This window comes from Salvia hispanica, chromosome 4 (genome assembly GCF_023119035.1).
Source record: "Salvia hispanica cultivar TCC Black 2014 chromosome 4, UniMelb_Shisp_WGS_1.0, whole genome shotgun sequence".
NCBI classification, from domain to species: Eukaryota; Viridiplantae; Streptophyta; class Magnoliopsida; order Lamiales; family Lamiaceae; genus Salvia; species Salvia hispanica.
In genome coordinates, this window is record NC_062968.1 from 23,972,486 (window position 1) to 23,989,733 (window position 17,248).

Genomic DNA, 17,248 nt, shown 5'->3' on the forward strand with positions numbered 1-17,248 from the left:
ATTTGAAGATATGTATATTCTCATAGTACATTTCACATATAATTTTGCTAGTTTTAAGTAAATTGTGAATTGTTGATACGAATTGAACTAGATCGGCGATCAATAGTTTATAGTTTAATAACTTGGCTGTAAACATGAATTATAAATTTGTAATTATTAGTACCAAATTACACACATAATGTATAAATTGAAAATCATTTGTGTATTTGCGAATTAGATATGCAGTCATACATAGTTAGGACAAAAATATGATCGTTTCTCTTCACAAGCCCAGCAGTATGTAATATAATAGGGTTACTGGCAAAGAGACCAACATTCCAAAAATGACCCTGCAAATATAAAAGGATTATTGTTAATTATTTTGGATAGATTCATAATCATATTATGGTCCACTCTAATAAAATGAGAAACTAGAATATTAAATTATAAAATTTTAATACTACTACTATTTTCCAATTGTCTCATCCATGTACAAAACAATTGCAAAGGTTCAAAAAAACATTATTTCATTTAAAAAATGTATATTCATATTCTCATCAAATCCTGCGTTGAAAAAATAATAAAATTGTAGTTTAATATTTCGTTTTAAAACTCTATGTAACTGATAATTTAACTGAAAATCTTGATTTAAATTAGAGTTTACCCAGTGCTTAGTATGTCAGGGTGTAACCCATACTCTCGTGCAAATACAAATGGGACAATTCCTTGCGGCAGAGCTGCCTATATTTTGAGAGAAAAAAATTAGTCAAAAAAAAATAGCAAGAATAAATTAACTAGTAAAAAAATGAAATCAATTTGATATTGGAATGTGAATGATTTCACGCCTATCATATCAAATATAATTTCATAAAATAATTCATAGCTGATAATTACGATAAAATTCAAACTACATACTACGATTTTTCGGTTCATTTTTAAACTTACGCAACTGACTAAAATTTGATCCAACTTTATGTTTTTTTTCCGTCAATTTACCATTTTCATAGGTTTATTGGTAAACCATAATCAACACGCAATAAATAGATTATCGACGTACCTGAACCATCGCAGCGTGAAGATGCGTGCCTCTAAGGCCCACAGCTACGGATGCAGCCGACATCACCACGGGGCCGGCGATGAAACGAATGGCCATGGATATTGCCGCCATTTTTGCCCCACAAGCTATTATCCGAGGCTGAAGTGCCATGAACAATCCTGCAATACTAATTTCTTTAAATCTTTCACTATATATAGAGTTAACAATTTATTTGATAGATTTTGGTGACATAATTTAGGCAGCTGTGAAATTCTCTTTTGACTTAGTAATAAAATGAAATAGAAATAAATGCATACCTAAGCTGAACATGGCCATCCCAAGGCCAGCATCAGAAATGATTTTGATTGAGTATTTCACCACACTTGGCATCCCTATATTCCATCTGTAATTTGATCACACAATAGAAATTAGTTAATTTATTTTATCACACAATAGAAATCAGTAGAACATACTTCTTCATTTAATACATTCTTTGTATTTTACTAATCTTACATTAAAACTTATATAATTATATCTATATATCCTACATCTATAGGCAAACAAAGTAAGAAGGGTTTCGTGTTGGATTATGAAGTCTGAAAGGAAATAAATCAGTTTACGGCCACTACTTTTGTCTATATATATTCTCTCTTATTATAAACTTTATTCGACAATTATATACTCAAAGTCATGCCTTGCCATCACTTCTAATGTGCTAGATATACATTATTCAAATTAGGTAAACAATTCTTTGACTTTGTCGTTTTATATTCATAATTACATTTGTAATTATTTACTAAAATTCCGTCTCTACCAATTTTTTACTACTTTATAAGTTGTGGTAATTATTAAAAATATCTTCATTTCTTATCAAATTGACACCTAGAAAACTATACAAATAAATAAGGACTTACTTGAAAGAGATTAGAGACCATATTAGGCCTAAAACACTTGAATAAGTATTTGGATTACGAGAAAGCTTCCTTCCAACCATAGTCAAAATTAGTTTTAGCATAACCAGAGCACGTGGCATCTCTTGATTGGTTGTTGCATCTCCCTCCCTCATTTCGATCTTTGCGCAGTCTCTGAAGCTAAGATCTTTTTCTGCATTAATATAAAACATAATATTTTTTCATAAAAAATTATACTACTACTTAATATATAATGATTAATTAGATTTAATTAAACTAACTACAAAAATTTAATTATAAATTAATAAATTATCATCATTCAAAGTAACACATTTCGCCTTTTGTGATGCACTATTCAAAGTAACACATTCTAAAAAATAGAAAATGTATGAAGTTTAATGTTGAAAAAAATTCAAATAATATGAGGAAACTTAAAGAAATAAAGTTAAAATTGGAATGACACAATAATTACTAGAATTGACAAAGAGGGACAAACAAATGTAGTGGGAAGATCATCAAACTGTCTTTACTACATAATTCAAATGGGGAAATAATTGAATCCCACATATCAAATCCCAATTATAACACACGTGCTTTTATGTAATAATGTAATCCATTAATAAAAGTTTTTCAACATCATTGTTTCATCTCCAAATCCAACCACTAATTAATGGACTAACCCCTCACATTAAAATGAAATAAATTATAAATATAAGGAAACAAAACTAAGAAGATGAAGATAGAGTATGGAAATAATTTTCCACCATTTGATAATAAAATAATTTTCCACCATTTGATAATAAAACTATTCAACCACATTACGACTGTCAAAGAATGTTTTTTAGTGGATACATAGATAGGATAACTTAATTTTAATAATTTAAATATCAATAATTTAAAATTTAAAAAGTATTTATAGACAGTCATAATGTTGTTGTGACTAAAACTATAGTCCCGGCACAAATTATGAGAAATTAATCACTTTTTGGGAAAAGGGAACAGTAAAAATAACTTTAGAATATATCAATAAATAAAGAAAAGAACATGTGCAATTAGTATGTAATTAAAAGTGAAGAACCTTTATAATTATGATAAAAGAATCCTAGAGCATTGTGACACCAAAACTTTATTGGTTTTGCTTCAGTTACAAGCTTACTTAATTGCAATTCAATTAATTTAGACACAATTATAATCTGTATAAGAATCTTATCCTCCTTCAATTTCTTCAATTTATGTATTTCGCATAAAAATCAACACATTTAATTTAATCTCTTTCTCATATTATAAAAGAGGTAACATTATTAACAAAACAAATGAGACATTGAAATTGAAAGTGGTAGAGTCAATTCCTGTCTGGTTAGACCAAGTATATGACAAAATGAAAACAGAATCTTGTGACATAAATATACATGCAAAACCCAATTTGACAGCTACACCTCTCTGCATGTACATATATAGCCTACTGTTCTTGTTCCCTAATTCATTCTCTTTTTTAATATAAAATATTCAGAGTAATTGTACATAAAATTATACTCCCTCCTTTATATACTAATGGGGGCAAAAAATTTTGGCACGAATATTAAGAAAAATTGTGTTAAGTGAGTTAAGTAAAAAGAGAATAAAGTGGAAAATGAAAAAGGTAGAGAGATGAAGAGAGAAAAAAGTAAGAGAGAAAAAAGTAGGTGTGGAAAAATGTGTTGACTTTTACTAAAAAGAGAAATGACTCTATTACTATGGAACAGACGGAAATGGAAAAACGTCCTTATTACTATGGAACGGAGGGAGTATATTTTTGCAATTGTTCAACAATAATTAAAATTAAAATATGTGAGTGCTAATCAGATATAATGTGACAACAAAACCAAGTTATCCATGACAAGTATTTTCTTTTATTATTATGAAACAATCGCTAAAAATAAAAAAGATGTGATTCGAATAAAACTTGTCTTGTTTAAAAATTAAAATGACTTGTCACGAAATTTCAATTTTTCACAATTGTCTAAACAATTACGACGAACTAAATCGCAATATATCATCCAATTTTTAAAATTACGAGACGAACCAGAATTCGACAACTAATAATTAATTATTCATGCACAATGATCAAATGCGACATACCGTAAACATCGCCGCTGAATCCATACGCCTCCGCCGGCGCCGGCGACGGCGACTCCCACACCATCTTCACCGCCGGCGACGCCTGCCGAAACACCTTCCCCGTCGGCGGGCTGACAGCGACGGAGATATCAAACTCATTGAAGTTAGACGCCCTCGGAGTGGGCTGCAGCGAGTAGGCGTCCGACGAGGCGTAGCCCGACAGCCTCGGGCTGACGGGCCGGAGCCCGAACCCGAACTCGTGGGGCGTGTTGATGGAAAAAATCTCGGCGTTGGAGAGGTTCGACGCCCTGGGCGTGGGGCCCACGGAGGAGGACGGGGCCGCGGACGACGTGGACCGTCGGATCCTCACGCGGATGCGGCCGTTGTCGTCGATCTCCGAGTCCGTGCAGAGCGGGTCCCGCCCGTCGAGGGAGATGACGTCGTTGTCGATTTCGAATCGGGTTATCGCAGCGGCGGTTTGGCCCGGGAATTGGGTTTGGATTAGGATCTTTGCGGCCCGGTACTCGAAGAGGAAGAGGAGTAGGGTGTACCTAAGAATTAAAATTAAATAAAATTAAATAATTAATCAATTATCTTTTCATTTAATTTGATTTATAAAATAATTACTTTTGAGATCACTTATTTAAGCTAAAACATGATGACTAGTTTGTTAAAAAAAAAGAAATTCATTAGTAACGAATTGACTAATCTTATCGTGAGAGACGGCTCATTTAATCTATAAAATACGGATCGATTGTCTTATTGGATTAATGATGTATTATTCCAAATATGTTGGTATGATTACCCATCAATTTTTATGACATATGGTGCAGGCTCATAAATGGAGACCTATAGAGTAAACAAAATATATTTTTTGGACATTTAGTTAGATTTGTAGCCAAATTCAAAATCGACACCTAATTTTTATCAATGAACGTGTGACAGATAGTGACTTTACATTATGATAAACAAATTGCGAAATGCAATAAATGTCATGTGACAAGTTTTTCAAATCAAACAAATGATGATTAAAGAAAAACAAAAATGGTGCAAGATTTTCTAAAGTTTGAGGAATCCAAAGGTGAAAGCGACAGTGTAAGAAACATATGTGTAGAGTGGTCAAAAGATAAATGAACAATCACATTCCTACCTTCACAATTATGTATCTTGTATTTTTAGGCCAAAAAAAGTTTCACTTTATGGCTGCCCCCCATATGTTTGACTTGTGTTCCCCCTACTCACTTTTGTATACTAAGTTTTTCACTTAATAGTTAATAACAACAAAGTCTTAACTCCTTAAAATGATGTCATTTATTGGTTTTTTTACTTATCATATTATATTTATTATTTATTAGTAGAAAATTAAACAAACAAATACTAGTATCATACACAAATCACATGTTGGTTTTATTTTAAAATTCATGAAATTCTATCATAATATCGGATTGGGTCATCGACTGGCACAACCATATAACCAAGCCGAAACACACATTAATATTTGACTCAACTATATAAATGAGCTTAATTTGGTCAAATTTCAATGGATGGCGAATTAAACGAACAAATATCTCACATTAAATGTAACTTTAGAACTCGACCAAAATCATTATATAAGTCTCATTGTCAGCTTCGAAGACATGTCCATCTTGATCAGAAAAATGATTGACGCAACAATATATTCAGTCTAGTTTGAACCAATAAAAAATATTCCAACCCTAACTCGAAGTATTAACAAAACAAACAAATATCCCACACCAGTGTAAAAAGAGAACGTACCAAATAATGCATTGGAGAACAACAAGCTGGACCATCAATGTCTGCGTGAACTCCCCATACATGGCTTTAAGCAAAGGGATTCCCATCACCAAAGTGTTGGGCAGAGTCGAGACCGAAAACAGCGTGATGAGCCACTCGAGCCGGCCCCCGAGGAGGAGGCACCAAGCCGAGAGAAGCGCGAGGACGAAGGCCTTCGAGAGCGTGTCAGCGAGTATGAACTTGGCGTCCATTTGGTAGGGGTTGTTGTGGGCGATGAAGTGGAAGGAGAGGACGGGGACCGCGAAGACGGCCACGAAGCGGTTCACACCCGAGCACTGCTCGGGGGTGAACATCTTCCACCACTTGACCGAGGCATAGGCGACCAGCATTGCGGAGTAGAGCGGGACCATGGCGCACATCACGCTATAGAGGTCGTCGCCGCTTATCATATTGAGTGAGTGAGTGAGGAGTGGTTGTGAGGGAGGGGGTGATATTATGTAGTGTTGGAGTGAGTTTGTGGGGTTGGGGGATTTTGTTTTTACTTTACGTTATGTAAGATAGGTAAATATTTACTTATGTGTTCCACTTTGACTCTGTCATGAGCTTTAATAAAAGGGGAAATAGTCATTTAAATTATTATGTTTGGTCAAAATTTGGTCTATCCCACAAAGTTTGAAATCCGTTAATTAAATCATGAAGTTTTAATTTTTCTAGTTTATCACATAAGTCGAATTTTAGGAGGAATCTTTGTTGACGTGGATTGACATTTATACCACAAAACAGATGCGTGTATAGTCCGAAGTGTGATCACAAGGAGCTTGATCTTAAAGTTAAATTGAGATTTCAAGATGAATTTCAATGTAGAGATGCAAATATTCCACCTGAAATTTGACCCGTGGGATAAACTAGAAAAATTGAAGCTTCGTGAATTAATTAGCGGATTTTAAACTTTGTGGGATAGACCAGATTTTGACCAAACTTGGTGATATAAATGGTTATTCACCCTTAATAAAATGTAAGTTAAGAAATTTAGAGGAAAGAACTTCATATCCTCCCTAGGTCGTACTTTAAGTGGAGCAATTTTTTATTCGACATGAAATTTTATAGAGTTTCGGTTTGTGAGTTGAGTGGAAATTAAGAATAAATATTCATATTTTAGGATGTGTTATTTAGAGAGGGACATCTATAAAAAAAAAAGTAAAATGAATCACTTAAAGTAGAAAAAAATGAGTTAGTTTTATAAATAAAATGTAAATAAAAATATATTTGTGGAATGGAAAAATGAGATACGTATTACTACCTCCGTCCCCCAAAATTTGCTACACTTTGACCCGACACGGGTTTTAAGAAGTGTAATGGAAAGTGAATTGAAAAAGTTGATGGGATGTGGGTCCTACTTTTAAAGTATTAGTTTTATAATAAAATGTTAGTAGGAATGAGTTAGTGGAATATGGGGTCCACTACCAAAAATGGTAAAAGTGAAGTGTATCAAATTTTCAGGGACGGACTGAAATGGTAATATGTATCAAATTTTCAGGGACAGTAGTTTTTTTCAAAGATGAAAAAATAAGACACATGCTACTAGACAGACAATCTCTATTTATGAATTATACTGTTTGATGTGTTATAAATCATAATAGAGGATCTTGAATACGTATAACCTCCTTTTTGGAGTTGACTCCTATTACAAATTTTTTTAATAAAGAACATAATACTCACAAAAATGCATTAGAAAAAAGAGTGAAGTATTGATTATAGAACATGGCCGGATTTTATTGCGTCATGATTTGTTCGTGCGTTTGTTGTGTGTTATATATCATGAAAAGCTTTTTAGGCGTGCAAAATGAGGTCTGAATATTGTATGAAGAAGATCTAGCCTCAAATTCAATCATTGTTATCAAACTCATATACTTTTACCTTTTCAATTTAACCCCCACAAAAGTTGTCCTATTTTTGTGATTTTTCTATTTTTTTTGCTAGCTATCAGATCTCTATGATGAATGATGTTGGAAGATAAAATTCGGATGAGTTATGTTAATTGCCTACTGTTTTTGTCTATTGATTGATTTCAGTATTTTTGCATGCCAATTTTTGGCCCTGTTAATTTCCATGGCTTAAGTTATGAGTTAGGTCGGTGAAATATACTTTATCAAAATTGACAATTGATACGAATAAAAGCACATGGTTACTTTATCAAATTTTTCAATAATACCAAAATTTTGATATGATCAACTTAAATAAATGTTATATGGAAATATCGTTATATCAAAATCTTATTTCATACAGTTATATATAATATATATATCGAACTTTAATGTTAAAAGTGGGTGGTTTTAGGGTTCGACACAAACAATAATTAATGTAACAATGTGTAGTAAATGTCACTATCCAACAGTTGAAACTTTTGTTATGTCTCCAAAGTTGTGCAACTTTTCTAATTTATTGCTTTCGAAAAATAGTATCATACCCTATACATATAATTTTAAATACATTCAGCGTATAAAGTTAAGATAATTATATTACTTATTGTTTTATTTCCGGACTAATTAAAGTTCACATTTCTAAGTTTACCTTGCACTGCTGATATCACAGCAATGGGAGATGGAATATCTCAATAAAATACTTGAGGAAACACATTTTGATTTTAAAAGATGCAGATCTAGAATTGCTTTTGCAATGATATTTTATATTAGCTGCTTAATCTAGGGAACTCTAGGTTTCATCCTTAACTGAAATCACAACATACTTCCAATCTCATGCTGACGCATGACATGTAACATGCAACATTGTAAACACTAACATACAATATATATCTGTGGAAGTTTTAGATGGAGTTTTGCATATTGCATTTTAGTTATAAGTAGATTGCATTTTAGTTATAAGTAGATTACATTTTATATTGTTGAGTTTTGAGTATATACTTGATTTCTAAACATTATCATCCAATGGAATAATAGTCATTAACATTCAATTAATTTCATACTAACACTAATGATATTTCATACTAGTAACATGTTTGGATCTAACGATGAAGACGAAATATTGTGTACGAACGAGTCGAACAACGCTCCGAGGATGAATTTCAATTCCGAAAATTTGTATAAATATAATAGACAACTAACAAGAGGAGAAAATACGAGAAGGTTCACAAAACGAGATGATACGAAAAGTATTATTTGGATGACAACATTAAAAAATTAAGAAATTAGATGTAAATAAGTATTGGAGTATTGTTTGATTGGATATAAATAAGTATTATTATTATTTCATTAAATGTTAACATTGGGAAATTAATTACATATGCATGTAGTCATTTTTATAAATAAGTATTCTAAAAATGATTTAGTATTAAAAAATTAATTGAATGTTAATGATTATTATTCCATTGGATGATAATGTTTAGAAATTAAGTATATACGCATATATTCATTTTAATAACTTAAAATTTAAAGAATTATTTAGTAATAAAAAATAATTGGACGTGAATGACTACTTAATATTTCGTTGGATGATGACGTAAAGGAATAAAGTATATGCACATGGAGTTGTTTTTATAACTTAGAATTTAAAGTTTAATTAACAATAAAATAATTGGATGTGAATGGATATGATTATTTCATTAGATGACAATAATAAAGAAATTAACTTAAAATTTTAAGAAATTGGATCGAAATGACTACTCATATTTCATATTGGATGATAACATTAAAAATTATACTCCTATTCTATAATATAAAAAGTGAATATTGAATTAATGGTCTCAATAAGAAACAAAGTTGTGAAAAATGATGAATATACAATCGGAAGATGAAATAAGTAGTATATAAATTAGTAGTAGACATTTTCCATAATAATAATAATACCACAAATTAGTTGCGATAATAAAAAATTGTTTATCAGAAATATCAAAAGTTCTGAAACATTAAACAACTAAACATTTTCATCGTCAAAAAAAGAAAAAAATGTAACACCCGCCTTTTTCTATTCTTTTGGGATTTTATTTTTAATGTTTTCGAATTATTTTTTTATTCATTCCTTGTTTTGTTTATGTTATGTTTTGAAGAAATTCAAGCATTAGGCCTACTTCATCTAGCCCAATTCTTCTTTTAGTTGTTGAGCCCAAAATCAGTCCTCTTAATTTTCTTTTTCAGTCCATGAAGTGCTTTAATAAAACTGTGGAATAAATAAAAGAATAGTTTTGAGTAATAATTATAGTAGTTAATAAGAGATTTTTTTCTTCTACTTTTGAGTGAGTGATATTTAAATGAATTTATAAAAGGAGTGTGAATTTTGCTATTTAGTGAGATAAATCGAGAGAGAGAGTAACGAAACTTAGGAGTGATCTGCAAATTGAGATTTGTTTTTAATTCTTTAATATTTTTTTAATGTTCCCTCTATCTCATTAAAAATGATTCATTTCATTTTTTTACACATATTTTAAAAAAATTATATTAATAAATAGTTAAAGTTAAGAAAAAACAAAGTATATAAAATACATGCGAAGAAAAAAGAGTCATCTTAACTGGGAGGGAGTATAATTTATTTGGAATTAAGTTTAATAGTTTCTTATACTATTATTATTAGTATATACCATATCATATTTAAATATTATGATATTATTTTTTAGTGCTAACTACTTTTATATGGTTATATTCTGAATCATTTAAATAGAATTAAGATAATATATTTTATTTTAATGAATCTCGTAATTTTATTAAAATTCGTGGATAATGATGTGAAATGCACAATGTCGTGGCCCAATCAAACCAATATCTACGTAACAATAAAAAATCTCAAATATTTAATCTCAAATAAATGTTGCAATTATTTCAAAGTTCTCAAACTAAGAATCAATTATCGTATTGGTTAAACTAATAATTATACTAATTATTTTTGTTGTCTAACGACATCCGAGCTCAACGATTGAACACGTAAAATTAATTATTAAGATCACCTAAACAATTAAAAACAACCCAACTACATCATTCTCTTGGCCCACACCTAAATCAAGGATTAATTTGGCCCAGGTGATTTTTAATTATTCCATCCCAAACAACAATTTAAAGTGGCCCAAACAATTAAGGTGACCAAACACAAAGGACTTTGACACTTATATACATTCGACTCGGGGTGTATTAGGGTCCTTACACCTCCTTAGTCTTAAACACAGCACTAATATCATCCATTGGATGATAGTTTCGGATGGTTGAGATTTAAAATCAGTGCGGTACATTAATCCAATTTCCGGATACATTATAAGGGTAAAAATGGAACCATTTCAAGTAAACAGTCCGTTTCAACTGCATGTCCATAATTTTTGGGATTTTAATTACACCCACGATACGTTTCACTCTCTCTCCATCACGTATTCATTCCAGTCTCCCCATATTCTCTCAAATTTCAATCACAACCCGCCGCCACATCTGAGAAGCAAAAACCTAGTTTTCACGCTTGAATCTGAAGACTCGCCGGCGCTGACAACTCTGTTTTTAATCGAACCCGTTGTCTACATTATTTGGCTTTGTTGTGTTGATTTAATCATCTAGCGCGTTCTTCTGGGTAGGTTTCACGCGTGACGAGAACAAGGTAACAATAGTTGACCACGAATCTGGGGGAAATTTGCTTAATTGAACTCATACTTCTGATTTTTGTGTTGTTGAGAAAGTTTTGTTGGTCTTGTTTCCAGTTTGGTTTATATTACGGTAAGAATTTCAGCGATTTTCATCATTTTTTCAATGATTTCGGTGCATTTGGTTTGTGTTTTTGTTGTTTCTTTTCGTTGATTCGATTGAACCATGTAAAGCAGATTTTTTTAGCAGGGAAAGAAATCGGCATTTTTTTTGCTTATGCTTTGCTACATTATTCATGTTGTCTACTTGTGTTATGTTAATGTTGTACTTTATTGCTTTTACATTATCCCAATAATTTGCTACATTATATGGTTACATCTGGAATTTGATTATCATGTGTTATTACATTATTTCACTGATGAGCTACATTATATGGTAAACTCCATTCTCTGATGTCTCTGTACATTGTTTACTTGAGGAGCTACATTATCTGGTCAACTCCATTCTCTGATGTCTCTGTGTACATTGTTTTCTTGATGAGCTACATTATCTGGTCAACTCCATTCTTGAGGTCTCTGTATACATTGTTTACTTGATGAGCTACATTATCTGGTCAAATTCATTGTCGGATGTCACTGCGCATTGTTTTTGATAAGCTACATTATCTGGTCAATTCCATTCTCTTATGTCTTATGTCAAAGCCATTGTCTAATGTCTCTGTACATTGTTAGTTTTTGAGATACATTATTTGGTCAATGCCATTGTGCTTGTACATTAATTCTATGAAAAATGTACAGTATCGGGTTCAAATATGCATTTGTTGGTGTTTTTTTTTAATACATTATACCCAACGGTGCACCCCAACCATTATCTGGATCAACCACGTCGGTATATTTGTTGTATTTGTACATTATATCATGATGGAGCAACATTATATGCATAACTGTTGCATTTGTTGGTGTTTACATTTAATCCTCAATTAGCTACATTATCAGGTTGAGAAATGCATTTTAATGTAACTTCAATTCTGCATAGGAAGTACCTAGCTGATGCACTCGTGAAGTTCAGAAGACCCAAGCTAGCATGGCTAATTCGTAAATGTTCAACCTATCTACTCTCTATGCCATGGAGAGGCCATTTCAGCAAGGTTGACAGTGGTGTGTACTTGATGGGCCATATGAAAACCTTTTTCAGAGAAAAAGACAAAGAATGGGAATGTGGGTTCACGGCATGGAGCACTAAAAGCGTGGAAATGTCAAGGATTAAGTTCAACACGACCTTACTCCCATTTGAGCAAAATATCAGAGGAAAGGTGAATCAAATTGCAACAACTAAGCACAGGAAAGAGAAGCCGTCAAAGTTCACTTTCGAAAAGTATGTTCAAATTTATGGTTTGGAATGAATGATGTGCCTGTCAGAATTGATTTGTGAGAGACATAGATTGTTTTGCTGTTTTTTTTGTGGAAACTAGATTAGAACTGGTTATACTTTTTGCACCTATGTGTTTTCGGAACTATGTTAAGCACTACTCTATTACATTATTGCAGAAGTGTGGCTACTTTCGTTTTGGTTTTTACATTTGTGCATAGGGGTGGAAATATGATGACACATGACAGTGTGTAACAGATTAATCAAAAATTTGTTCTCCAGTAATGTACTGTTACTATATTGAAACAATTACAAAAACCCTTTGGTGAAGAAAATTGATGACACTTGTAAAATACAAATTAATCGTTGAGAGAAGGTTATAGATGAATCTAAACTTCGTTCGTGATTAATGTAATGTTTACTTAACTAAATACAGTTCTTTTTTTTTCTTCCTTAAATAAATTGGTGTGGCAAGTGAAATTTACATTAAAGAAATGATAAGGAAATCGTAAACTCTTATGTGAAATTCATAACACTAGTCAGGTAACATATCAGACTTAACAATTTACTGTTTAAAATTACAATTATATTATTTGAGGCAAATATATATATTACTGACGAATAATTGATTCCTCTGATGAATTCCTTTCTGTTAGTTTTGAATAAAAAACGAATGTAACACTGTGGTATACCATTCTTGCTCTAAACATGTATAAGTCAATAATAAGAGGAATAATGTAGCGGCAACAGAAATAATGTACTGCGACAAAAGTCAATAATAAGTGGAATAATGTAGTGTCTAATTGACAATAATGTACTACGATGACAAAGAGGAATGAATATTTCTCTGTGTGAGTTTCTGTAGATAGGAGATTAAGAAAAGAAAAAAAATCAAAACAAAATCAAAGTAAATATACCATGAAATACACGTCTACATAGAAGGAGATAATCAAGGGAATTGAATAACTGCTGCATTGAGGATATGCCTAAACTAACCTTTTGGTATTTTAAAATTAATATTGTTAATTACACATGGCATGAAAATCGGCCATTAGATGGCAAATATCAATGGCTTGGGATTTGTTTTATGTTTTACAAATATTTGTTGTAAGGACCTGAATACATCCCCATTCGACTCACTCTCTCATCTCAATAATTTCTTTCGTCCCAAACAAGGCAAATTCAGCGCAACTATCATCAACAAATTTTCACCTCTCTCCCCTCTCACCTCTCATCTTCTTCCTTCTCCAACTCTCTCTACAATTTTCCTTAAAACATATATACTTTATCTTATTTTCTTTGATATGCAGGGTAGCATTTCAAATTTGAGATTCATATGATCGTTCTCTAGGTAGAAACCTTTCTTTTTTTTTATAAACTTAAATAACTAATTGTGTTTGTTCTTTTTTTGGTTTGGTTGTGGTGCAAATGTAGTTGTTTTTTTCGTATCTTGTTAAGGAGAAACCACTCAAAAAAAGGTCTTAACCTTTTTTTGAGTGGTTTCTCCTTAGTAGAAACGGAAAAGCCAACTGCATTTGCACCACTGACCAAACCTTAAAAAAAAAAAAAAAATTAGTTCTTTAATTTTATAAAAAAGAAAAGAAAGGTTTCTACCTAGGTAACTGATCAACTTTATGGTTACATCCAACATTGGTGGCGGCACTTTCTCTTGAAGATTAAATTTAGAGGTGCCTTAATTTGTTGCGGAATTTTTCGAAATGAAATGGTGTGTGATTTGGTGTTTGGAGTTATTATCTCTAATGTTATTTTGTATTCTGTTTTAATCTTTGACCCTTTTTAAAATTCATTTATGCGTGCTTTTGAAGTTTATCAATTTTAATCTCACAATTTTTATATACCCATTTTTACCTATATACAATATAGTTGTTCTTTCGTTGAAAGATCTCATCCTTAAGTGTAAAAGACATCGTATATGGAATTGGATACAAATTAATGCATTTATTCGTTATAGTTTGTGCTTTTGTTTTCTACCGATTAAAATTTATATAATTAATATTTGAAACTGAATCATAGTAGGATAAATACTCGCGGAGGTTGTAGTACCATAATTATGTCATATTTTCCTCTTTGATAAACTTTATTCTCTCTTAATTTTTCTATCTTTTTTTCTTTTTTTGCTTTATTATTTATATTTATTTATCTCAGTTAATATAATTTTTCTTAAATTTTGTACCGAAAATAATGTCTCAACAACGTATGGACGGATGGAGAATATATTGATGACGAGAAAAAGGCCAGTGGTGAGGCTCATAGTTGTTTGACTGCTTTTACTATTGGAATTCAGTAGTTGGATTTTTATTTATAGTATTTAAAATTTTTGGAACTAAATTCACATAAATATTTACAGTTGAATTTGCGGAAGTTGGATTATTTATTTTATTTTTTATTTTTTTTTGGGGGGGGGGGGGGGTGGTTCTCATAAATGTTTTACAGTTGTAAGTGGAGAAGTTGGTTGGTTTAAAAAAAAGAAAAGTGGAGTAGTTGGTTTTTATATATTTTATTTTATTTTTTAGATCTAAGTAGTAGACATATCAGTTTATCACTAATTATAAGATTGTAGCACTATCCACGAAAATTAATCTTCATAATACTAAAAAATGAATACATATTATTAACAAAAAATGAGATCTATTATGTCAAATATAAATATTTAACACGTAAAATTAATTTTAGTCAGCAAATTAAAATGTAAAAATATGACTATTTTTTTATTAATTGAATAGTTGTTCACTTCAAGTATGGAGGTCATTTTTAGATATATTCAACTAATTTTTATTTACATTTCTTAAAACTCGTGCTCTAACGAATTACCATTTATGATAAAAGTGAATCGGAACTCCTATTTGCGGATGGACTAAAGTGGAAAAACAAGACTCTTATTATTTATTGCATCCACGAATATTCCTCGAATATTCATCCAGGAAAATGCATTAGAAAAAAAGAGTGAAATATTGATTATAGAATATAAAATATGGCCGGATTATATTGCGCCATGATTTTATTACTGTATATATCATGAAAAGCTTTTTAGGCGTGCAAAATGAGGTCTGAATATTGTATGATGAAAATCTAGCCTCAAATTCAATCATATTAAACCCCCACAAAAGTTTTTCATCTTTTGATTTTTCTATTTTTATTTTTAGAAGATAATATTGGGATGAGTTATGTTATTCATCTATTGTGTTTCCTCTGTTTGTTCTTCAAATGTTAGATAAATCTTAAGATTTAAAGCATAATAACATTTGTGCCACAGAGAATTAAAATATGTAAAATCACTGCTTTTACATTGAAACTAACTATATTACGAAAAAATAAAATTAATAAAAACTGGCCCTCACAGTGAAATACTAAACCTAAATATAGTGGAGAAAATTAGTAATGCAATGATATAATTTATGACAGACCCGGTTTAAACTAACCAAATTCTGATTTCATCAGGGGTATTATGCATGCACATTTACATAAATTTATTTTTTTTCTCATATTTAAAATATTTGGAATATTGAATTTCCAATTGTTTGCCTCCTTACAATGGGAATCTAATGGGAATCTGCGAAAATATCAAGTGCCACATCACACATTTCCATTTGATAAAGAAGAATCTCATTTTGGAACACCCTTTTACTCATTGTGTAAAAGTAGAGAAGATGATGGTGGTCTTTGCAAAAATAAAATCCCATCAATTCAAAGAGAAGTACTACTTTGAATTTAATGATAACATTGTTTTATTTGTGAAACATTTTTCACTGCAAAGCTCCGTTGCAGCTTTTTTTCTTATAAAGGCTTTGAACACTACACTATCTCCTTTGGACGTTTGTGCACTAGTACAATTATTTTTTCATTCGCACACAATTGCATTTTGGGGGGTGTCGATTGAAAGTAGGAAATATTAAACAATATGCTGCCAATTTTTAACTATTTTAATTTCAAAACAAAGTGATTATATATAGTACTTATTTTGAGATGAATTTAATTTTTTGACTTGATGAAGTCCCAATCTGTTTATGCCAAGCCCAATTGACAGCAATAATTTCTAACAATTATGCAATCCATCCATAACAGCTTAGGCCTATATCCTAGCCCAAGCCCAAGCCCAAGCCCAACCAACCAGAATTATACACAAATAAAGGAGGTCTTTTAATAGATTAAGAAGATAATTTGATGAATTAAGAGCATCCTCACATGCGGATGTCCCATAGCCTTCCCGACGGACATCCCAAAAACACCTCATGCCACGTCATCAAGGACATCTCCTAGCCTTTCCAGCACTGCCACGTCATAAGGACATTCCATAGCCTTCCCTGCACAGTGGCGGACATCCCATAGTCTTCCCGCGCGGACTTCACGCAATAAAAAAAAATCACAAATGCACCCAATTAACAATTTACGAAATTAAACAATGTACGGTATTAAAATTTCGGCACAAATACAGAGAAAATGCAACTACTTTATTTTTTTAAAAAAATACACACTACTAGAAAATTCACATATTATGACATGTATAAATGCAA

General features: G+C 31.4%; 1 protein-coding gene and 1 long non-coding RNA gene across 2 annotated transcripts; one reads left to right on the plus strand and one right to left on the minus strand.

Annotated features, from left to right (window-relative positions):
* Positions 1–122: 122 nt before the first annotated feature.
* LOC125219787 (auxin efflux carrier component 6) lies at positions 123–6,250 on the minus strand. The gene is made up of 7 exons (XM_048121854.1): positions 5,800–6,250; positions 4,045–4,574; positions 1,930–2,119; positions 1,333–1,418; positions 1,037–1,194; positions 644–720; positions 123–329 (listed from the first exon to the last, which is right to left on the minus strand). Exons 1-7 carry the CDS (start codon positions 6,225–6,227, stop codon positions 263–265), a joined length of 1,536 nt encoding a protein of 511 aa, XP_047977811.1. The 5' UTR covers positions 6,228–6,250; the 3' UTR covers positions 123–262.
* A 4,854-nt stretch (positions 6,251–11,104) lies between these two features.
* Positions 11,105–12,906, plus strand: LOC125224219. Its single transcript, XR_007176844.1, has 2 exons — positions 11,105–11,364; positions 12,384–12,906. It is a non-coding gene; the product is annotated as an uncharacterized LOC125224219 (long non-coding RNA).
* Positions 12,907–17,248: the final 4,342 nt, after the last annotated feature.

Coding starts and splice junctions, on each gene's coding strand:
- LOC125219787 (XM_048121854.1), bottom strand. CDS start 6,227: ATGATAAGCGGCGACGACCTCTATAGCGTGATGTGCGCCATGGTCCCG. Junction 2,120..4,044: donor ATTCAGCGGCGATGTTTACG/GTATGTCGCATT, acceptor ATATTAATGCAG/AAAAAGATCTTAGCTTCAGA. Junction 1,419..1,929: donor TGGTCTCTAATCTCTTTCAA/GTAAGTCCTTAT, acceptor ATCAAATTACAG/ATGGAATATAGGGATGCCAA.